Source organism: Falco cherrug, chromosome 2 (assembly GCF_023634085.1).
Source record: "Falco cherrug isolate bFalChe1 chromosome 2, bFalChe1.pri, whole genome shotgun sequence".
Lineage (NCBI taxonomy): Eukaryota > Metazoa > Chordata > Aves > Falconiformes > Falconidae > Falco > Falco cherrug.
In genome coordinates this window covers 30,847,977-30,871,470 of record NC_073698.1, presented here as the reverse complement: position 1 = coordinate 30,871,470, position 23,494 = coordinate 30,847,977, and the positions used below count along the sequence as shown (strand labels likewise).

Here is a 23,494-nt window from a genome sequence, read left to right as displayed (position 1 = left end):
GAAGAAATCTTTGGCAGGCTATTACGTATGTGAAAACCACAGCTGGCTCAGGAGATGAGGTGTGTGTTGGGAGGTTTTGGAGAGTACTTGAGGAATGTGTTGCCTGTAGTGCTTGTTCCTGTGTCTTTCCTTAGGCACCTGCTTTGGGCTACTGTCAGAGGACACTTGTAGTGGGCTAGACTGACTTTTGATGTGCTCAGACACAGTCTTTATTATGTTACTGCCTTCTGGATGATGTTTCTGGAATGGATTATTCTCTGAGTTGCTTTGCCTTGACGATGTGATTTAGTTGGAACTGTTAAAAAAAAATAAAACCTGAGTCGGCTGGCAGTTAAGCAGGGTTCAGTGCCTGGGCTCTCTTCCCACTCCCCTTTTACATCTGAGTGTAAATATACCCTCTAGGAATACCTACATGTACTATAGATTCCTACAGCATAAGCTGGTAGAAGACACTGGTTAGTTAAGTACCCTTCTTAAACTAATCATGCCAAATAGATTTTTTAAATCAATATTTCATAGCCTTGTAAAGATGCATTTGTATTGCCTTTATGGTATTATTTAATTAAGAAGTCTCTTGAAATAATACTTATTAGGGTAGAGTGCCAGATCATTCCTTATGAAGAATGTTGAGAACCTTAGGCATCTGGAGGCAGAATTTTGTCTAAATTATTTTACTGACAAGAACAGATATTTTATGTTTGAGTTAGTCATATTTTTATATTTAATTCTAACCACATATGAAACAGTGGCTAAAGAAAACTGGAAAAATAAAATTATTTCAAAGATAGATAGCATTATTGTACTTCTAAATGCATTAAGAGTCATTCCAATGTGGGTGTCACTGGAAGTCTTAGTTGATTTCAGTGTAATTTGGAGTGGTTCAATCAAGTAAAGATAATAAATCTTTTTAAGGTGTGGGGTTTTTCACCTTGTATCTGCTTGTAAGATGACACTCCTTCAATTGTTTGTCGTGAATAGAGATAGGCTTAGTATTTGTATAGCATCTCTTCATGCTTTCTCTGACCTACCTGTATAATGCTGAAATTAGTAGATACATTGTGTAGATGCATAAGTATGCATCACTTAATCTTCATTTTGGAGATTTTCTTGCTTGTGACTTTTTTGCAAGAAAAAAAATTAGTATTCCCCCCAGATTTAAAAACTTTTTTCTTGTTTTGCGCTTCTTCTCTTCTTGCTTCACAAATCTATTCCACAGTCCGGATGTCCTCACGGACTGCATATCTGCTTTGGATGCTGTTGACACTTGATAATGTGTTGTCTGTAAGATTTTTTTAAAATATTATTATTTTTTTTAATGACAAAAAGACTTTAGTGCAGACCAAAATTTACAGCTTGTGCATTATTATAATGTAGGTTGGGTAGGAAAGAAAGTGAAGTTGAGTTATCTTTATATTGAGATTATTTCAGAAAGGTCAGGTTCTGGCACACAAGACGTTTAACTGGTGCTGTTGTTTAAGCCAGACGGAGAATTTTGTTTTCAGGGCTTCCTGATGCTCACTTAGGTAGTACCTAGCTTTTAGATTAAAATTACATCTTTGACATTAAATTTCATGTAGTTAAAAAAAATTAGACTGGCTCATAAGACTGTAAATGTTTCTTCAGACCTGATGTAGAAGCAGCAAATGCCAGCTGAGAACAGGTGGGGTATTTTTAGTCTAGCTGGATACATATCAGACCATCTGTGAAAACACAGTACCTGTATACTGACTTCTGCGTCCTTCTGTTCCACAGTAGGTCTTTTTATGTGTTTTCATTTCAACACGTATCTAAGCATCATCAGATAAGGTTGACAGTTGTATTAGGAAATTCACTGGTGTACACTACTTAATTTGTTCTGCAATAAGACTTTCATATTGGCAACTCTTAAAATAACATTGAATGAGGCTGTTATTCTATTGTTTTCTGAATCACTAGAGAAACTAGTACTTCACAGTATACTTGAAGCACATAATTGTTGCCTTGGAAGCAAAATTTTTTTTCAGGTCTTCCCATATATGCTTTTATGTTCTCGTGTTTTCATTTTGAATAGGGTGGACACTGTGGTATTAGTACATTACTGCATATAAAACTCCATTGTTTCAGACGAATGACAACATGAAAAAGCAAAATATTTTTGTTAGAAAAACATTGTAACTATATCATATAAAGGAAACTTTCGATTATGAACATGTTAACCTTGTTCAGACCTTTTGTAACTGACAGACTCATAGGCAAGCTTAGTCTTCATGTACCAGCCTGCGATTTCCAGTTGTGCGTATGTCCAAGAAACTGTCTTAGTTGTGTTTAGTAAGAATTGTGTTTTTCTAGATATTGTTGTGTCTATTTAGTTTACATACTGTCTGTTTTAAACAGTGGTTTTAGTGAAGAAGTCCTGTATCATACCTCAGGCACTGCCCCAACCACACCAGCAAGTCCTTTGCTGATTAATGCTGGAGTTACTTGGTTATCCCTACAGTGGACAAAACCCTCAGGAACACCATCAGATGAAGGAATCTCATATATATTAGAGATGGAGGATGAGAACTCAGTAAGTTTAGAATACTTATTTTCAATAATTAAAGAGACTATAATGTGTCTTGTTTGTTTTATTATTGTATTAGGTGTAACAGTGATTACTTTTGCTAGAATATTCTGCAAGGAACTGTATTTTCTGAAATTAAGCTAATGACTTGCAGTTGCTGTGACCAAGCCACATAGCTTTCTCCTTTTTATTGTGACAGTAATTGTTCAGTGTTATTAAGCTCCAATCCTGCAAAGACTTTTAGAGTTTGCATGTGAAAGTTAAGCCTTACAAGAGCTTGTAAGATCAAAGTAATTGCATCATGAAGTGTGGTCCCTGTAGGTGTCATTTCAGCCTAACCACCTTTGTTTTAAAATGAGTCCTCTTCTACCTTTGAAAATGTTTTGAATAGTTCCTGTTTACACTGTGTATATTTTTCTTATTGTTTTTTTCTCCTTTTCTGATGGGAGAATGGTTAGTTTCCCCCTCTCCAAAAAAATACCTTGTGTTTTTGTAAGTAATTGAAGGTGCACTTACTACTTTGTCAGGGGAGCATAATAATTATGGTCTGAAACAGAAACTTATTTGTATGAAGTATGTTACGTGGTCTGGTCTGCAAATATAATGTTTCAAGTAATCCTATATAATTCTGCAGGGATACGGTTTCAAGCCAAAATATGATGGTGACGATCTTACCTATACGGTGAAGAATTTGAGGCGTAGTACAAAATACAAATTTAGGGTAAGATTTTTTCATATATTTGCTTTTGGGATTGGTTTGGGTTTTTGCACCAGAGTAACTTGAGATTGACTTAGAAGTGGGGAGGGCCTTTTTTTAAGGAAAGCCAAATTTGATGCCAGTTTCTTAAAATTTCAATCTCAAAACACCTGCTTCATTAATCATCTCTGCAGGAGTAAGAACTGCTGCAAGGGCATGACAGTTGCAGGTATCTTGAAATTCCAGGTCATAAGTAAATGTTCTTAGCAGGTTTTTTGTTTGGAGTTGTTTTTTCTTTTATTTGGCTTCAGTGTTGCTTATACACAGGTAATATTACTTAGTCCAGCTATGGGGTTCTTTGATAGACTCTAAACATGCCCGCAAGTATTGGGGTAAAGAGCAACCTTGATCAAAAAATCATGTCAATGAGCACTGAGCTCAAGTTAGTAATTCATACATATTACCATGGTGCCGAGCCCATTCTTCTAAGTCCTGAGTGATAAACTTGTTAGCTCAGGGTGAAGTCTGGCTTAACAGTGAGGTTTTGGGTGTGGTTAAAAGCAAAAAAAAAAAAAAAGCGTACCAGCTGTGGAAAGGCAGCCAAATAGCCATCAAGGACTACAAGAACCTTGCTAGGACATACAGAGATGTAGCCAGGAAGGCTGAGGATCAGCTAGAACTGAAATCTGCCAGAAATGTCAAGAACAAGAAGGGGTTCTCTAGGTATGTGAGCAGTAAGCAGAAACACAGGGAAGACATACATGAGCCCATTGCTAAATAGGGCAGGGAAGCAAGTTACTAATAATGCCAGTAAGGCAGAGGTTCTCAATACCTCCTTTGCCTCTGCCTTTACCATCATAGCTGGACCCCAGGTCACAGGATCAAGTAGCTACGACAAGGCTTGTGTCAACCCACCAGTGGTGGAAGAAGGGCTCAACCCACATCAATCTATGGGCTAGGACAGAATCCACTCCAGGATGTTAAGAGAAGTGGCTGACATTGTTGCAAGGACACTATCTATAATATTTGAAAAGTGATGGAGATCAGGGGATATCCCTGATGACTGGAAGAGTGCAAATGTCATACACAGCTACAAAAAGGGCCCAAAAGAGAACGCAGGGAACTACAGGCTAATTGGTCTTACTTCAGTCCCTGGGAAAGTAATGGAAGAGTCCTGCTAGAAACTATTACAAGCCAAATGAAGTAGGTGATTGGGAAGAGCCTACACCAAAGGCAAATCATGCTTGAACAGCCTGATTGCCTTCTACATCAAAGTAACACTCAGTTGGCCTGAGAAGAGTAGGGGGTGTTGTTTACCTCAACTTCAGCAAGGCATTCGATGCTGTTTCCCACAGCCTTCTCCTGGACAAACTGTCAAGATACAAACGGGATGGGTGGTTCGAGAGATAGGTAGAAACTGGCCAACAGGCCACACTGAGGGTGAAGTTCAATGTTTTTTACTCAGGCTGGCAGCCTGGCAGAAGTAGGATTCCCTAGGGATCAATATGGGGCCCCACGCTGTTCATCTTCACAAATGATCTAAACAATGATACTGAAAGCATCCTTACCAAGTTTGCTTGTGACACCAGACTGAGTGGTGAGATGAACATACCAGAAGATGAGATGACTTCATCTGTGTAAGGTGACATCTTGCAGAGAGACCTGGACAGGCTAGAAGAGTAGGCTAGCAAGAACAGTATGAAGTTTAACAGAGATGAGTGCCAGTCCTGCACCTGGGTCAGAATAACCAAGCAGCGCAGTGTAGGCTAGGAGAAGCCTTGCTGAAAGAGACCTGGGGGTCCTGGTGGACAAACTGACTGTGAGCAGTGCAACACTGCAGCAAAAAAGGCAGACTGGGTCCTGGGCTGCATCTGCAGGGGCACTACTAGCACAGATAAGAGAGGTGATCACCCACTGTATTCAGCTCTTGCCAGGCCACAGCTGGAGTGCTGTGTCCAGTTCTGATCCTCACAGTTCAAAAAAAACCACCAAACATATTGGAGAGGGTTCAGAGGAGGGCCATGAAGATGTTGAGAGGGCTGGAGAACCAGCCCTGTAAGGAAAAACTAAAGGAATGAGATTTTTTCTCCCTGGAGAAAAGAAGGCTCATGGAGACCTTGTCACAGTTTTCCAGTACTTAAGGGACAGTTAGGAGGGAGACGCTGTCTTCACCAGGTGCCACATGGAGATGGCAAGGGGCAATAGGTGCAAGTTGCATTGGGAGAGGTTTCATCTTGGTATAAGAAAGAAATCTTTCACAGTGAGAACAACCAGTCAGTGGAACAGCCTCCCCAGGGACACGGTCCAGTCCCCAGACACAACTGGACAGGATGCTAGATAATCTTCTCTAGGCTCACTTTTCCCTGAAAGGTTGGACCAGATGATCTTTCAGGTCCCTTCCAACCTGGGCTGTTCTGTGTTCAGAGTCACTCTTGAACAGTTGCTTGGGTTTTGGAACAAAGCTAAAGGCATGTTCCACAGTATGAAGCAGAGTCAGAATAATCTCATCTGTGTCTACAAGGGGAAAAAATGTTGATAGCTGTTGCTTGTATACACCAAAAATACTATTTCATAAGGAAGGTGGGAACTGCTGAAGAACAGCATCTCTTTGCAATATGAAAGTTTAAGGGTTGATCAGTTTGTTTTGAGTTAACACTAAAACATGTAAGTACTCCTTTTCAAATGGTAGGAGATAGTTTGCACTTATGAATGTGATTACTTTCTTAAGCAGAATAGGTTATGGTGGGAATTAATCTTAGAGTACTTGGGGATTTTTAACAGAACTTAATATTTAAATAATTTTAAATATATAGTGTATTCCAAGAACTGTACCAAGCTAGGACTGTTATGGCCATACTTGAGCTTAAACTAAAGAACAGCTGATTAACTTGAAACTGGCTTTTACAGGACTTGATTAAAGTAATCCTGTATGTTAATGACACACATTTCTAGTAAATACATAGTTAACTTAAACATCCTAGGTTTCTCATTAAAATAAAAAAATCAATGTTTCTACCCTATTTTTCTTAACAAAACAGTAAACAGGAGTCTCTCTTCACTCATTCACAAGGCATAAAGGAGAAACAAATGTTGTGTTAATCAGGTCTTTAATTTTTATTGTACAGGGGAGAGACTTAATTAGTAGTAATATTCCTTAAGGCTTTTGAAAGAAGCTTTATAACCATTGGAAACCTTATTGTAATACATAAACTCTAACTGTGCCTGTTTAACTTCATTTATAAGGGCACAATGACAACCAGATGATTGTTAATCTTGTAAACTGTATCAGGTGACTTAGTATCTGAGAGACATGTTAGCTCACATTCCCTTTTCTCAGTCTGTACTAACATTGCTGCTGTCATTTTGATTCTGCTCATTTTTAACAGAAATGTAAAAGTTAAAAACCCTTTTTTAGGTCGTTCAGCTTTTCTCTAGGAACAAATAGGAATATGTAGTTAAATGCAGACACAACTAGAAAGTAAAGAATAGCAGCAATTTGCTTTCCTAGCGTCACAGAAGAGTCTAGAGTGAAAGGGGGTTTGGGGGATCATCTGGGCCAAACGTGTAGAAAGCAGGGCCTTAGGTTAGGCAATTCAGCACTCTTAGCCCTGTTGAGCTGAGACTTCAGTGTTTTCAGCAAGGGAGATTTGACCACTTCTCTAGGCAGCCTGTTCTCCTGGTGATTCATTTTTTTTCTTACATCCAGCTAGACTTTTCACTAACACACTTTGTGCGTACTGTGTCTGTCTCATCATCACAAGTCCTTGTGAAGGCAGAATCTTCATCTCTTCTGTAACTATCTTTTAGGTATTGGAAGGTTGTGATTAGATCTCCCTGCAATGAAACTTCTTTTTTCGTAGGCAGAATAAACCCAAGTTCTTCAACTGTTTTCCTGTGTCAGGTTCTCTAACCCTCTAATCATCGTGCTGACCCTCTTCTGGACTCTCTGCAGTTTCCAAGTGTCTGTCTTGAACTGAGAGGACCAAAACTGGACACAGTATTCCAGGCATGGCTTAAAAAGTGCTGAATAGAGTGGCATAATCACATCCCTTGTTCTGCTGGCAAAATTCTTGCTGATGCACCCCAGGTGAAACAGTTTGGCTTTGCTGCTGCCAGGGTGCTTTGCCGATTCATTCGGCTTGCTCTCCACTGGAGACCCAAGGTCCTTCTCAGCAAAGCTGAAAAAAGAAAAGCTGTCTAGCCAGTCAGACTCCAGACTACTGCTCCTGGGATTATTCTGTCCCACGTGCAAGACTTTATATTGATCTTTGTCAAAGCTCATACAGTTCTTGTTGATGCAATTTTCCAGCCTGTCGAAGTCTGTGTGGCAGCTCTTCCTTCCAGCAGATCTCTCTCTGCTCCTAGTTTGGTGCCTTATGCAAACCTGGGGAAGAGGGTGCAGTCACTCCTGTCATCCAGATCACTGCTAAAGATACTGAATATTATCTGACATTGTATTGACTGCTGAGGAAATCCACTCATGAGCAGCTGCCAATTTGCCTTCAAACCATTAACCACCTAAGCCTGACATTCTGTCAGGCTTTCCACATCCTTCTTGTGATCCATCCGTTCTGGCTATATCCTATGAGTTTTCCTACATGTATGTTGTGGGAGACCATGTCAAACTAAAATCAGGGCAGATGGTGTCCACAGCTCTCCCCTCCTCTATAGAGCAAGTTGTTTCATCATTGAACAACGTTGAGTGCCTTCCAACATGATTTACCCTTGATAAATGTAATTACCTTCTTGTGCTTTATGTGCCTGTATATAACTTCCATGACAACATTTGCCATAATTTTCCCTGGGGCTGAAGAGTTTATATCACCTTTGCTGTTACTTACTCATGTAAACACTTTATCTCTGAAAGTTTTTCCTTAAAAGAAGGTATACAGTAGTATGAGACCTCTGATTATCCAGGTTTCTTTAGCAGCTAGTAAAGCGTCACTTTTTGCTCTCAATTACTTGAAAATATTTTTATCTCAGTGGGAAGGGAATTGCAGTTGAAGTTTTAATACTTCCATATTCCTCCAGTGAAAGTTTAAAAGTGGCCTCTTCACAGTATGTCTTTCTCATCATCTTTTGTTTCCATGCTTTTATAAAGGTTTTTTCCTCACGCATGTATTTCATTATCAATAAATTGCACAGCTCCGATGAAAGAGTTGTTCTTGGACCTATCTAATTTCTGAGTATCTTAAAGGGTTTTAAAAAACCGAAGTTTTCAGATCCTTGACTTGAAATAAAGTGGCTCATGCTATACTGAGCACCCACAGATTCCATTAACGTCACTGAGATTTGCATGTCCTGATTACCTTCTATGGCCAGGCAGCTCTTAAGTGTCCTAAGTAGAAGCGTAACTTTCTGCACCAACATTTGAAACTCAGGGGATAGAGAAGGTTATTTGATTTGTGAAATACCTTTTTTTTCAACTTCACAGTTACCAGGGTTGTTTTCTTTAAAGATTTTTTATTTTGCTGGCAATTTGCAGGAATTTTTAATTATGGTAGAGTGGTTGTCTAACTATGCGACTAATGAAAATGAAAAAGAAGGCATAAAATAGCTTTAGTTCTTGTGATAATTTAATATGTAGCTATCTGTCTAAGTATAAATATAAATTAGTTTGATCTTACCATTAACAGTGAATAGCATATCACTAGCCAGTGTGTTTCTTCTGTTTGTAATTTTTTTTAATGTATTTGCAGGTCATTGCCTACAACTCAGAAGGGAAAAGCAGTCCAAGTGAGACAGTAGAATACATTACTTGTCCAGACAAGCCTGGAGTACCTTCAAAACCTGCAGTGAAAGGAAAAATTCATGCACAGAGTTTCAAAATAACCTGGGGTAAGGTTGTTGCCCAGCTCTGTTTAGAATATGTACTTCATATATAAAAAAATATTTTATATATATAGATCTATACAGAAGGCCAGGTTTTACTTCAGTAACACTTCAGTCAGCTGAGCCATTGTGATTCACTTATAGAACTAAGAGGAGAATATAAATTCACAATACTTAGGGTGGCAGTATAATAGTGTAATTGTGTGGGAAGAATAATACACAATTTTTAATAGAGACTGTTATTGCAGGGGTTATATTTGTGTGCTAAGAAGTTCTGTTTCTTGTGCACAAAAAGTAGGTGCCACAACATTCTGGGTTTTTATTAAAAGAGAAGATCCAAGTTAAACCTGTCTATTCAAAGTGTTTGGTTTTGATAGATCAATATTTTTATTTGCTAAGGATCTTGAGAAACTTCCTTAGGCTCAGGGGTTTTTAGTGTTACGCTGTGAAATAGGAGAAGGTGAAACAGTACTCTGTGATGCAGTACTCGAGCAGAAGATCAAATGGTTAAAGGTTTTATTTATTGTCACAGATAATTAAACTGCTTACCTATTTCTGTTTAATAGTGTGTTTAATTATTTTGCATTAATAATAGGAAAGCTACTTGCAGAGTATAAGTAATACTCAGCAAGTCCAGTCTTGCATCTTTCCAGAGTGCTTTGCTACATTAGGGCCTGATGCTTGATATTTTATGACTGATGTATAATGTATATGAAGTTATTAGAAATACCTAATTTGTAAATTGAAAATTGTCTAAAATGCCTATTTATGTATAAAACCTTTACTAGTCATTATTTTGAACAGTAACACTTTTTTTTGTGAGATAATGTTATAATTTTATTTTTAATTTCAAGTAATTTGTTACCTTCCAACCAGAAGAGGCTGTGTGCCATATAATTTCAAGTAATTTGTTACCTTCCAACCAGAAGAGGCTGTGTGCCATATAATAAGTCTCATTTTATTTAGCAGGTGTGATATGATATGTAACCCTTGTCTAAGAGCCAACACCGTTTCATCCAGCACATACATAATGTGATGTCATGGCAGCAGTACCTTTCTGTGTTGAAGTATCATACTGTCTTCATGTTTGTTTAGAACGTTGTTTTTCAACATCATTTTAATTCTGCTGCTCTCTAAGTCAGCTCTGAGAAAGAGTAGTAGGATTATATGTCAAAGATAGGTCTGTAAGTTCGTATCTTGTACATGAATATTGTACCAGGGAGGATATTGCACTCAATTTCTAGTGATGCATTAAAAATTTAAGAGATTATCAGTGTAGAATTCCTGGCTTCTGTTCTCTCCCAAAATACTGAAGTTTTTGAAATCCTGTCCTTAAATAATTTTGAAATATTCTTCTATGCAAATCAGTATGATAATAGTCTCCTGTCTGTAATCCATATTACAGGACCATTAAGATCTATGTCCCTGAAACCTTAATCAGGCGGCCTTCCATGGCACTTCAGACTAATGGAAATGTTTGCTGTGGCATCTCCCAGGTGCCTGATTAACTTGTCACTCTTCACTGTGGAGTATGCAGTAAGGTTGTGAGCTGGCAGCTTCACGTAGTGGAGAATAAGTGATTTGTGGCTGTCCTGAACTGGGATGCTAGGGCTAGCTAGGATGCTATCTGTCTAAACAATCACCCATCTCCAGCCAGCTGTTGATTTTTCCTTTGGTAAATTTCTTTCCAAAAGCTACAAAACCATTTAATTTACATCACTTAGTTGGAATGTTGCTGTTGTTTATAGATCCGCCAAAAGACAATGGAGGAGCAGCAATAAATATGTATGTTGTGGAAATGTCTGAAGGCTTAAATGGTAAGCATTGGGAGCGTCTGTTGCAATCAGCTGTGGTTTTTTCTGCATGTGTGTGCTTGTGGGAAGAGTAAAATGTGTATTATGATAGGGAAAGTTATTGCAAGGAAGTGCCATCAAAAAAATAGGAATGATGATGCTCATATACATGAGGTTCTTTTTCTCTGGCTTAGAAAGAGGATGCCACAGAACTCTGCATCAAAAGAGATGCTCCATGTCTGACATTAATTAGATGTATTCTGTTTTAGAAATGAAATGAAACATTACAGACATTTTAGGGCAAGATGACAGGGCCATGTAGCTTTGTTGGTTGTATGACAGATGAAAGAAAAACTAGTGCTTCATTTGTCACTTTAAAAGGAGAACAGTGATGCAGTTGGGATAACTGTTTCTGCTGTTTGCTTTTCTGTCCTTTCTTACGGAAGGGAAATTAACGATATTTCTGAACTGGACATAAAGCTGTCCAGCTAAATTATTTAAAAATCCAGGCCTCTTCAGTAGCCTCATTGATTTCAGAAACATAGTCACATTGAGAATGCAAGTTTATGCTTCTCCAGTGCTGTTTCTGGTTGAGACAGCGCACTGTCCCCAAATTGTAATGGCAGCCTGTGTGGTTCTTCGGATAATTAGTCTATCACTTTCCTTACTCCATCATGTGTCCGTATAAAGTCACTTTTGGGATTACTTAATAGAGCCTTTCGTGCAGGTTTAGTGAGCTGTGCATTACATTTCATTCCCAGCGCTCCAAATTCTGTGACGTATTGAGTTGCTGGAGATCTAATTAAAAGTCCCCAGGTTCCCTGCTTAATCTGTTTAATAAGAGAGAGAATGCTCAAAGTTTCTCATATAAGAGTCTGGCTGAGTAAGAAAGAATGAAATCAGTATTTCAGATGGTGCTAGGCCATTTAGGAATAAAACAAATTTTATCAATTGTAAACTGTAGTTACAGTCTGCAAAATGAATGTTGTAATTAAAAGCTTCTTTTCCGTGGAAGATTTTGCTTTCGTATCTCCTATCCGTTTGGTTATGATGTTTGAATGTGCTTACTGGCCCAGTAATAACTACTTCATTAAAAGTACATTCTCTCCTAGTTAATGTGAAAACAAATAATGAAGAAATTTCACTTCAGAATATCTGCATAAATTTACCTAGGAAACTGTCTTTATTAAATGATTGGATTCTTTTGCCAGGAAACTCAAAGCAAGCCTTAATTTTTTTTATAAACATCAGGCACACACTTACTTAATGAAGCAAGGATACCTGCTGTGTCTGGTACTGAAGTGTGGCAAATTACACCTTGGTTCATGGCAAACTTACTCCTGTACCTTTCAGGAAACAAATGGGATACAGTCTACAGCGGAGCTGCGAGGGAACATGTGTGTGACCGACTAAATCCTGGCTGTTCCTATCGGTTACGTGTATATTGCATTGGGGAAGGAGGACAAAGCACGGTAACATGAGCTAATATTTGTATTAAATAAATTTGTCTCTTTAAGAAAATCTGGTCCACTAGTTAATAAGCAAAAACTGTACAGAAATGCCTCGGAAAATAGCCATAATTAGTACCTAAAAAAAGTTCCAGTACTGATGCACAGTGTTTCAAGTTTTTGCCCGCTTCTTAAAGAATTAAATGTGAATGTTCTCTGATACTCTAGTTTGTTTAAAGTGATTTTTCTTATTTACAGAAACAGATGCTATGTCTTTTACTATGTGATACATTGATAGAATGTCATTTCCTAACGCCTAACCCAAGACAACAATGGAAATTTAGTATTTTCCATGTGATCAGTGGAGTATCCTGTCTGAGCAGCCAAGCCAGCCCAGCAGGCAGGGGAGGGCAGTGTTTCCTTAGGCTTCACAGGTTGTGCTCCGTGGGCATTTCCCGTGCTGCCTTAGCCACCGTCAAAATGTTTACATTGTCCTACTTTTCACTGTTTCCAGGCAATTTGACGTGTCATACTATCCTCCCTCATATATACACATTACATACACACACACACTTGCGCTGGCACTTCTGTGGTGTAGTTCAGCCTCCGGTGCCAAAATCTCATGCTGTATTCTTCTCTCTCTTCTCCCCAGCAGCAAGTGTAACAAAGCTAGCCTTGGCTCTCTACAGAATTCCAGCAGGGCTTCACTGTCAAGCTGATCTGAAAATCTTGGTGTTTGCCATTTCTTTCCCAGCCCCCTTTAGTATCTTCCTCCGCATAGAAGTCTCCTGCAAAGATAGCCTTGCCCACAGCCACCTTGTCTTAAGAGTAAATCTGGGCTCCATCAGTGCTGGCTCAGCTGCGATGCTTTCCCCTCACCATAGCTCAGCTCGCTGTTGTTGGGGAAGGGAGAAGGCAGTATACTTCCCAGCCACCTAACCACAAGTGCATGTATGCTGTTGGAGACTTTCACTCTGCCAACCTCCCTCCCCGCAGCCTAACCCCATTAATTTAGAATAAACATTACTGAGTACCCAAGAGAAAATAACTTTCAGAAAGTCCTGATACTTTCTGAAAGTGTCAGAAATCAACAGAAGAATAATAAAGATGTAATTAAACTTTTCTGTAGCTTGTCATGGACATAAGCCTCCAGAGAAACATTCTGCTTTTTAAGTAGAATGAGTTGTTCAGTGCAACAGTACATTTCAAAGGAACTGAAAAGCAGCAGAGCTTCCAATCCACTCTTTCTGAAGCATATGTAGAAAGTTGTGAAATGAGACTCTACAATGCATCTCTTTTGTAAACTAAAAGGCTTACTAACTTCACATTTCTTCTGTATCACACTGAAGCTAATAACCCCGCACTGTCTCTGACTCATTTCTGTCTGCGTCCAGAGCAGTCAGTGCCATCTGCTGCTTGTTGTTACACTATTTATTTTTGCACACGTTTCAAATCAGAGGTGGAAGTTTGTTGCACATTAAGTATTACTAAGCAATGAAAAAGTTGAAATCTCATTTTTTAATCTCTTCTGAATGACATTTCTGCCCACTTCTGCTTTCTGAGAGTTATTGCATGGAAAATATACAGCCCTTAGATTAAAGTTTTAGAAATCATTAAACTGCAGTTTGATGGAAAAGAGAAGAGTTTACATTGAACAAGTCATATTTCAAGCATCTATACTACGTTTGCACCAATAATTAACCACTGTTTTTAATTCTGCCCCCCGTCTGTGTGCCAAAACACAAAAGCAAAAGTGAATTCTGTATATTCTCTGATTACTGTAGCATGTTTTATGTAAGTATCATGAGAAATACATACCAGATCACTTAAGCATCTTCATGTATTTTGAAGATGTAGTTCAAATAATGGAAGATTCTGTTTCTTACTCAAGTATTTGCCTTTACTTGTGGCGTAATTTGATAGTGTTTGTTTTGGCCTAGATGACTTCATTAATCTATCTTTCCTTTGTAGGCATCTGATTCTTTATTGGTGCAGACACCAGCAGTGGTTCCTGGTCCATGCCAGCCTCCAAGGCTACAGGGTAGACCAAGAGCAAGAGAAATTCAGCTGCGCTGGGGTAATTCTATTACAACTGTTAAGAGTGTAAGGGATCTAAATGTGTTATGTGTTAAAATTAAACAAGCTTTTCATTCTTTCTTTCTTTCTTTCTTATTTTTAGGACCACCTCAGGTAGATGGTGGTTCACCCATTACTTGTTATGGTCTGGAAATGTTTCAGACAGAAACCAATGAACACAGGGAAGTTTACCAAGGCTCTGATGTTGAATGCACAATAGGCAGCCTTCTTCCAGGGAGGATGTACAACTTCAGACTGCGAGCAGCTAACAAGGCTGGGGTAAGGAGGCAGTCTGAAACGAAATTAGTTCCAGAGACTGCAATTACTATTAAGGATCTTCTCTTTTAAAAGAAGCATTTAACAGTAATTCTAAAATTGGGATTTCCCATTGTATTCATTTGATTCATGTAGCTTATTGTGTGTCAGAACAGTTAGTTAAACAGTTTATAATAAGAGGGGGTTTAAATGAAGGGAAAAGAAAATAGCTAATTATGTCGTATCTGGATAATAGCATTGGGAAGTGGTTAGGATATGCCAAGTAATTTATCAAAGCATTGTTGCAACTTTAGTATTCTTACGTGAAGTAAAACAGTAAATTGTTTTCTGTATACAGCTTTGTAAATTGATTGACATTCATTTTTACGGCTGTTGGTATTCTAGAACATAATAATTGGCGTTTCCTGACTGCTTTTTAAATTTTGTTTAAGTTCTGAGTACATGTTCTGTCAGATACAAGACTACTTTCTCTATTTGGAGTCTTAAATGTGTTTCAATAAATTGTTGCTGTAGAACAAGCTATTTAATTATGTATCCAAAGTCCTAATTCAAAGACAGAGAGGCACGTCTGCTTGCATTTGTTCAATAACATTTTCTTCATAAAAACTATCAGGACCAGTTGATGCTGTGGAGAGGTCTGCAGCTTAAGGCTTTGAAGCACTGACCTAACTTTTTATCTGCCCCCTGCAAAGAGTGATTTATAGCTCAAGCATTGTTTGAATCCTTTATTTCTTTTAGATAGATATAAATAGGCAGTTACAAAGTGTGTTATGTTACAGTGCAGCCATCATGTAACTTCAAAATAAGGATTTGGACGGCACTTCCCTGTTTTGCCTGAGAGTTTGAAGTGTCAAACTTATTCATTTATTTTATATTGGTGTAGAGAAGAAAGAGTGTTGCGGCTATTCTGGAGAGTAGTCAGATACTGAGATAAATCCTGAATCCACAGTCTGCAAAGCTTTATTTTATAAGCAAGTAATATAAATTTTCAGGTTGCTGTTATATGTCCCTACTATGGTAAACTGTTATTTAAAAAGTAGTAATTTTGTTTTTACAATTTAGTTGTATCAACTCCCTTTTTAATAGTTTGGACCTTACTCGGAAAAATGTGAAATAACTACGGCACCTGGACCACCAGATCAGTGCAGGCCCCCTCAAGTGGCATGCAGATCTGCTGCCTGTGCTCAGGTGTTGTGGGAGGTAAGAATGCCACGTTACACCTGTCATAACACAATTGTCTTCTACATATTATTAAGTTCAACTTTAAAAGCATAAGACTGTATTTTGATCACATTCTTAAACGTACCTACCTGATTATCCAATTCTCAGTAGGTAAAGTCTTAACGTAATTCATCACACAATTATATGACAGCTGTAAGCTGGCAGTCTGCAGGTACTTGAGATGTTACTTTGCTCTTTTGTTGTAAGAGATTTGCTACAACTGCTGCATTTCTGATTGATGCAGGCTCTTCTTAAAATTTTTCTGTAATGTAGTTATCTTTCCTCAGGGCAAATATTTCCACATAATACAATAGATTATTGTGCATTTGCTGTTTTTATAATATGATCTGATTCTATATAATTACATCAGTGATAATGTAGCAAAAGCCTCACAGACTTCCTATAATCCCATAGTATTTAGATGCCTGATTAAAAAAATGCAATACATAAAAATTAAGCTTGTAAAAAGGAAGATTCTGCCTGGGAATACTGTTTAAACACAGCTTTTCAGTGGCTTGAGACAGACTGAAGTATCTGAGTTACAGAACTATACAGAAAAAGAAGATTAAACTGTTTTACCTGGAAGATAAGAGTTCATGCTTTCTACTGGGTATGTCAGAGGAGCTCTCCTTAAATGTCTACAAGGCAAAGGTTTTTGAAGAAGTTTCTTACAATGTTCAGGTGGGATTAATTTGACTGATGTTAGGTGCCTGCTTTATAGATCATGGAGTAATTGAGGTGGACCTCTAGATGTCATTTAGTTCAACCTTTTTCTAAGAGCAGAGCTAACTTCCATTTAGGTCAGATTTCTCAGGGCCTTGTCAAGTTTTACTTATCTCCAAGGGTGAAGATTCTGCAGCTTGGTAAAGCTATCTCTGGGCAAACCCTCTCATGCTGTAGCATTTTTTTTCCTTTATGTCTACTCAAAGTATCCTTTAGTGCAGGTCATGACTCTTGCCTCTTGTCTTGCCACTGTGCCACCTCTGAGAAGAATTTGACATTTTCTTTGTACCTTTCCAGTAAGTCATTTAAGGCAATAGTAAGATCTCCCCTTAGCCCTATCATCTTAATATCAAATAAGCCTTACCTTTTTGTTGTGTGTTGCACTCCACCTTTGTGGCCCTTCACTGGACTTACTCCATTACGTCACTGTCTGTCTCGTGTAGGGGAGCCCAAGATGGGACACAGTACTGGAGATGCATCCTCACAAGTGCTGCGCAAAGGGGAATCATTAGTCCTTTTAGCCTTCCTGCTGCTCTTTTGCTAATGCAGCCAGTATGTAGTTCACCTTCATCAGATATATATTGCTGACTCACAATCAGCTTTCTTACCAGGACACAGAGGTTCTTTTTTGGTGAAGTTGCTCCTCAGCCTGTACTGTTCTACGCCAGATCCAGGACTTTGTGTTGCCTTTGTCTTAGTTGAACTTCCTGAAGTTTGTATCAAATGCTGCTTGTTGAAATTCCTCTGGTAGCCATACCCTTCAGCATTTGAAATGCTTTCCCCCAGTTTGTTGTCATTTCTGCACTTGTTGGCTTGGATTGCCCTGCTTCTGTTAAGATAAACTCCTTTGGATCTACAGCAGGAACAGCGGTAACATAGAGAAATTACTCTGTCTTCACTGACAGTTGCACAGCCATCCACAGCTGCATTAGTTCTCTCGCCAAACACATCTCGTTGTAAATGAGAGAAGGGGAAGGGAGTCCTTACCAGCCACAGCTCAAGAGCATCAACTGTTATCTTTTGAAATGCTGTTTGTATTCCGTCACTTAGCTTTACAAAGCCTAAGGCTGGAAATAGCAAATACTTTTCTTTTAAGAGAAGGGTAAAGAAAAAAAAAAACATGTTTTGGAACAATTATTATGTGCACCTGGGTGTGATTGCCATCTTGGAATATTTAATCCAAAACAGCAGCACCATTTTTTTTCCTGTTTCCTTCAGGATCTAAGAAATTTTTTGGTGGGGGTGGGGGGGTGCAGGGCAATGTTTGGCTTTTTGGTTGGCTTTTTCTTTATGATTTCATTGACTGCTGATACATTTCTGTAGTCTTGTATCTTAGTCTGGCACTGGTACATGTGATTTTAACTGTACTTCAGTTAATTATTTATAAGGAGTATTAAAACCATTCAACTCCCAAAATTGGGAGGCTAAGTTTGGATTCCTGGGGCAGGTAGTGAGGAAAAACAGGCTACTGGAGCAGGTGTTTCAGTCCAGGTCTGTGGTGTTGCTTAGGTGTCTCTCCCAGTTGGTTCACAGCTCTATCCTGGGAAAAGGCAGAGTGCACAATGCTTCCCACTGTGCTCGCAGCCTAGTTTCTATGCACTAGAGCCATGACACGCTCCAAAGGAAGAGTCCTTTAATCTTGTAAGGATTTTGCATGTTGTGTGTTTCTGCAGTGTGCTTTTGCATATTGTCATCCCTGCGCTATAGACCCAATAGACCCAGTCGGTGAAAACTCCAGTACCCTAAATCACCCTGTCAAGAAGACCATCTCTTGCCATTGACTGTTCAGGCTCTTAAGCCAAATGCCATATGCCAAATGATTCCTGTATTTAACAACTGAAATCACAATTAACTTTGTATAGAGTAGTCTCTGCAACGGTAAATAGTGTTTTTAAAGTATAGGTGACCCAAGGCCAGTAGTGCATTCTGATTTATTTGTATTGTACTAAATCAAAAATCTGCAAAGAAGTGGGAGAGTAACATTCCTGTGGGGGAAAAAAACAATAAATATGTGGAGAGTTCAGTTTGTTTGTTTGTTTTTTCAGTCAGTGAATTTAACTTCTAACTGTTTATATCCATTTTAAAGGTTCCAGTAAGTAATGGAGCTGACATCACGGAGTATCGACTGGAGTGGGGTGGTGTGGAAGGATGCATGCAGATCTCTTACTGTGGGCCTGGGCTCAGCTGTGAAATGAAAGGGCTTTCGCCTGCCACTATATACTATTGCAGGGTTCAGGTATGGCGTAAAACTATTGTTAGTGACATTGGGAAATGGGAATTGACCCTGCTGTGGAAACATGGTCTCCTTTGCGTTTGCAGGCAGTGAATGTTGCAGGCGTGGGCCCTTTCAGTGAAGTAGTGGCGTGTATGACTCCAGCCTCTGTACCTGCAGTTGTGACTTGTCTTCGGGGACTGAGTGAAGATGAAGTTGAAAGTCCGCACTATTCTCCTTCCACATGCCTTGCTATAAGCTGGGAAAAACCTTGTGACCATGGATCTGAAATCCTTGGCTACAGCATAGATTTTGGAGATAAGCAGCCAATAACTGTTGGGAAGGTTCTGACCTGTATTATAGATGGCTTACAGCCGGATACTACCTACAGGTATGCCATGCACAGCTACTTGACAGCCTACTGTTTCTTCCTCCAGAGCAGAGTCTTTGTTTGTTTCCTTGTATTTTTTGTTCTCTGCATTACTCTCTGAGAAGCATTAGTACATGGGCATGGAGCAAAAGGAAGTTTTGTAATGATGATCATCATAAATAGATGAGCTGTGCTGGTTTTATTTGCTTTCAAGAACAGTTTATGTTAGTTTTGTATTGTTGCGCCTGTCTTATTAATGTGTCGGTTTAAATGAATTCAGATTACAGATTCAGATTCATAACTTTTTTGGACTGGTTGCTTCATAGATAGATGACCTCTAATCTGTTTGACAAGATAAAATCCATCCAAGGAAGGACCATGTCCAGTCTTTGACTGGATTGTCTGATGTAATGGCAGCTCATCACAACTTGCAATGCCTTTTCTGCAGAAGTAGCAAGTATTTGTATGACAGTCAGCATGAAGAGTGGTGGTTTGAAAATCTGTCAATCATTATTACATTTTTTGAAGAATTTTATTTGCTGAAATCATCCCTTTAGTTTGGCCTAATGGTTATGGGAAAATATGAGTGTAAAAATCAATCATTCTACTGGAGGGTACTCTACATTCCTGTTACCAAAACATGTCCTCAGTTTTAAAACTTAGAGGAGAATGCCAGTCCCACTGAAGTCAGAATTTAAGCCCACGCTTATTTCAGTATAGTTAGGATATCATGTAGCCATGAACTTTTCTGAATCCTTAAAGATGCATTTTTACTTTTTTAATGCTGTATGTAAGACTACAGTGTTTCTGTGTCTTACAAGTATTTAACAATAATGCCAGCAATTTGAAGAGCCATTGCTCTCTGTGTCAACAAACTGAAAAAAGAGAAGCTGCTATTGCAGATACTTCAGTATTTCTACCCACAAAAGTGCTTTTATAGGATACACTGTCAACTCTTCATGCAAATAAAAAATTGCAATTATTAACTTTAGTTCTGTTCTATAATAAGGTAACGTAACATTCAGTATTACAGTAGTGAAGGAGAAATATTTATTCATAAGCCTGCACACACTACTTTAGACAAAATGTTAGTCTGCAAAATGAGATTTGGCACATTTGGCGTTCTATGGCTACATGTGAGATGTGTGAAGAGTCTCAGATTTCTCTCGTTTCTGCTTTTTTTCTTTTAGAAATAGATTTCTTGGCTACTTCTTTTAATTCTTACTTGAAACCTAATTCCAGCATTCTTTTCCATGGAGTATCAAAAAAAAAAAAATTATCCCTGAATTTCAAGTTCTACAGACCCTAAGCCATTTGCCCTTTGACTTCTTCTAGTTTCCCCCTCTCCCTTTCCAAACAGACCCAAGATGGCTTGTGTTTGCAGGCACCCAGAGATGTGTTACCAGTGAAAACAGCAGGAGAGGTGGCTGGGCACCGTCACTTTATTTTCACATGAATTGGATCTTTTTCAAAAAGCCTGTAAAACTTTCCTGTAGTCATCCTTGAACCCACCTGCTGTGATAGCCAAAGATACCGATTCACCTCTTTTGGATGGGGGGGGGGGGGGGGGGGGCGTTACCTTCCCTCATCTCTCCAATGTGTCTTATCAAAAATTTTGGTACAAGGCCTGCAGGGTCAGGAGGATGGTCCACTCTTGAAGTAGCTGATAGAGTTTTTGCATCTTTTCGCTAATGTGAATGATGCAAATTGCTAACATATTTTTATTTTGAATTGATCCAGCTCCTTAAAACGTGGCACGGAAAATGATACTCCTGCATATTCATGACAGTCTATCAAAGCATAATGCTGATAAAAACCTTCATTGTAGAAAGTACCGTCTATTTGGTACCATTAATCTCTTGCATGTAAATGGTGGAAATGATCAGTTGTTTTTTAGAATGAATAATTTCAAGTTAATTTTCTCTCCCTCTCTATGGCTGCCGCCCCCAACTAGAGTACGAATTCAAGCCCTAAACAGTCTTGGAGCGGGTCCTTTCAGCCACACCATAAAACTGAAAACAAAGCCTCTCCCCCCGGATCCACCTCGCCTGGAATGTGCTGCATACAGTTCTCAGACTCTCAAGCTGAAGTGGGGAGAGGGAACTGCAAAAGCGTTAACTGACTCCATTCAGTACCACCTTCAAATGGAGGATAAGAACGGAAGGTTGGTTTGGCATCGCTTTAATCTGCCCTGTATCGCTCTGGTCTGATGCTTGGGAGATGGCAGCAAAGGGCAAAATTCCATATGTTTTGCTGAATTTGCAACAGATACAGGAGGTCATCTCGTCTAGCAAGGCAAGAAGAGCTCTAGAGATCTGTGCTGGGAAGTACAAGATTAAAAACTTCATAATTTTTTATTTATAGTTCAATATGAAGAGTTCAATGAATTGTTCTGTACCAGCACACTTTTCTCTGTTCTGCATTTGGTTAAGTATTTTGTCCAAGTCTCGTCTAATCAGTCTCGTGGATTTTACATACTTAATATTGGAAGGGGTGAATTCTTTACTCTCTGTTGTCTTTATACGCAATTATTTTTAGTGGAAAACAAAACTCACATAGTATACTTTATTATTTTAAGGGATCCCTTCTCTCATGTTAAATCAGAATGTAAGTTGAGATGGTACAGCAAATACCTTTGCCTAAATGGTAAAATGAACAGTACTGCTACACTGTGTCTCATGTCTAAATCTCTTGACTAGCTTTAGCTTGACAGTGAGACAAAATAGATCTGCTAGGTGAAATTGCTCTGCTGTAAGGAGAAAAAGAAATTGGGCTCTTAACTGGAAAGAAATTAATTGCCATTACCAAAGACTAGGACATGTGCAGGTACCTGTATTAAATTTAAAAGAAAAGAAAAAGCTGAAGTAGATGATAACCCCTGCAGAAAGAGATAAAACTTGTGCTGTGTCCTGGGGATACCAAAACTGAAAATGAAATGAGAGCTGCCAAGATCAGTCTTCGTAAGAGTTGTAACATGAAGGAAAGTGGCCGGTCTACAAAGCTCTCAGAATGGGACTTGGATTGTGCTACAACTGTGACTCTGGCCTCCTGTGCAGATTTGAGTGAGCTTCATCAGTCACCCATCTCTGACAAGGATGAACAAGAGCAGTTGGATCATGACCCTTTCTTAGGTGTAGTGTTGCAAAAAGCTAAAACCTAGGTACCTGATTTTTGAAAAGCTAAAGGTGTTGGAGGAGTACATAGCACACAAAAAGAAGCAGTGTACGCAGCTCATTGAGAGACAGGGCTGCTGTCCTTTCCCATTTCTGTTTCAAGCACTGAAGGGTTTCTGAAAATGCTTAGGATCATTTTTGCCAAGACACAATCCGTAGCACTCTGTGTAAAGGAGATGACATAGGAAATAAAAATTCGGTGCTGGAAAGTGAGTTTATTGTTTTATAATAATGCCAGAACATTGTTTTAACTCTGAAATAAGTATTTCTGGACTTCTCCTTAGATTCTGGGAAATTATGGGAATAGGTTGCAAGACAATTCTGTAGCTACTTTGGAAGTCCTTTTCTGTGTTTAAAATAAGCTACTCTTTCCATTTTCAGGTTTGTATCCTTATACAGAGGACCATGTCACACATACAAAGTACAAAGGCTGAGTGAATCTACGTCATACAAATTTTGTATTCAGGCATGTAATGAAGCTGGTGAAGGTCCCCTTTCTCAAGAATATGTTTTCACTACTCCCAAATCTGTTCCAGCTGCCCTGAAAGGTAAAGGTGCTGCTTCTTTCTTTTGGAGGGTGGGGGGATGCCTGGTTGTTTTCGGTATTGTGTTGTACTTGGGGTATTTAGAATGCTAACCCCTTTTCCAAGTGCAGGTAGGGATAGTAAGGGAATGCTCCTTTCATGTAATTGCCTAAAGCCTAAAATATTCGCTCCAAAAATGAGAGACTTGGAGTTGATTCATTCTTTGTTATAAGAAGGTTTGTACTTTGAATCCTTGCTTACCAGGAGAGAGTGACCAGGCTGTTACGGTAATTTGAGGTGAAAATTCTCCCTAGCATGTTTAGAATAATCTTAAACATAGCAGCTTTTTGTTGTTGGTTTGTTTTGTGGTTGGTGGTTTGGGGTTTGGGGTTTTTTGGGGGGTGGGGGCGGGCGGGCATACAGTATACACTTGCAGTCACCAAATTTTACTTGCTTTCTCTTGGATGATACCTAAACTAGCAATAGAGACCTATGTGAATTTGTTGTTCCAGAAAATTTTGTAGGAAGAACACAATTGAATGAATCTTTTGTTTCTCTGAGACAAAATAGCAGAAAGAATACGGAATTTTACAAGATGTTAGAATAT

General features: G+C 38.9%; 1 protein-coding gene across 6 annotated transcripts in view; it reads left to right on the top strand.

The window, feature by feature from the left end:
• The window catches only part of FNDC3A (fibronectin type III domain containing 3A), a 127,069-nt gene that overhangs the window by 97,686 nt on the left and 5,889 nt on the right, over positions 1–23,494 (top strand). For 5 of the 6 annotated variants that reach the window (XM_055701850.1, XM_055701848.1, XM_055701849.1 and 2 more), the window contains 12 exons: positions 2,374–2,548; positions 3,177–3,263; positions 8,939–9,077; positions 10,820–10,888; positions 12,218–12,336; positions 14,284–14,389; positions 14,492–14,667; positions 15,751–15,864; positions 18,695–18,844; positions 18,928–19,211; positions 21,145–21,354; positions 22,745–22,911. In XM_055701850.1, coding sequence (XP_055557825.1) covers positions 2,374–2,548; positions 3,177–3,263; positions 8,939–9,077; positions 10,820–10,888; positions 12,218–12,336; positions 14,284–14,389; positions 14,492–14,667; positions 15,751–15,864; positions 18,695–18,844; positions 18,928–19,211; positions 21,145–21,354; positions 22,745–22,911 — 1,796 coding nt within the window. The remainder of the gene's footprint in view (positions 1–2,373; positions 2,549–3,176; positions 3,264–8,938; positions 9,078–10,819; positions 10,889–12,217; positions 12,337–14,283; positions 14,390–14,491; positions 14,668–15,750; positions 15,865–18,694; positions 18,845–18,927; positions 19,212–21,144; positions 21,355–22,744; positions 22,912–23,494) is intronic. The other variant, XM_055701851.1, reaches the window with a different exon arrangement.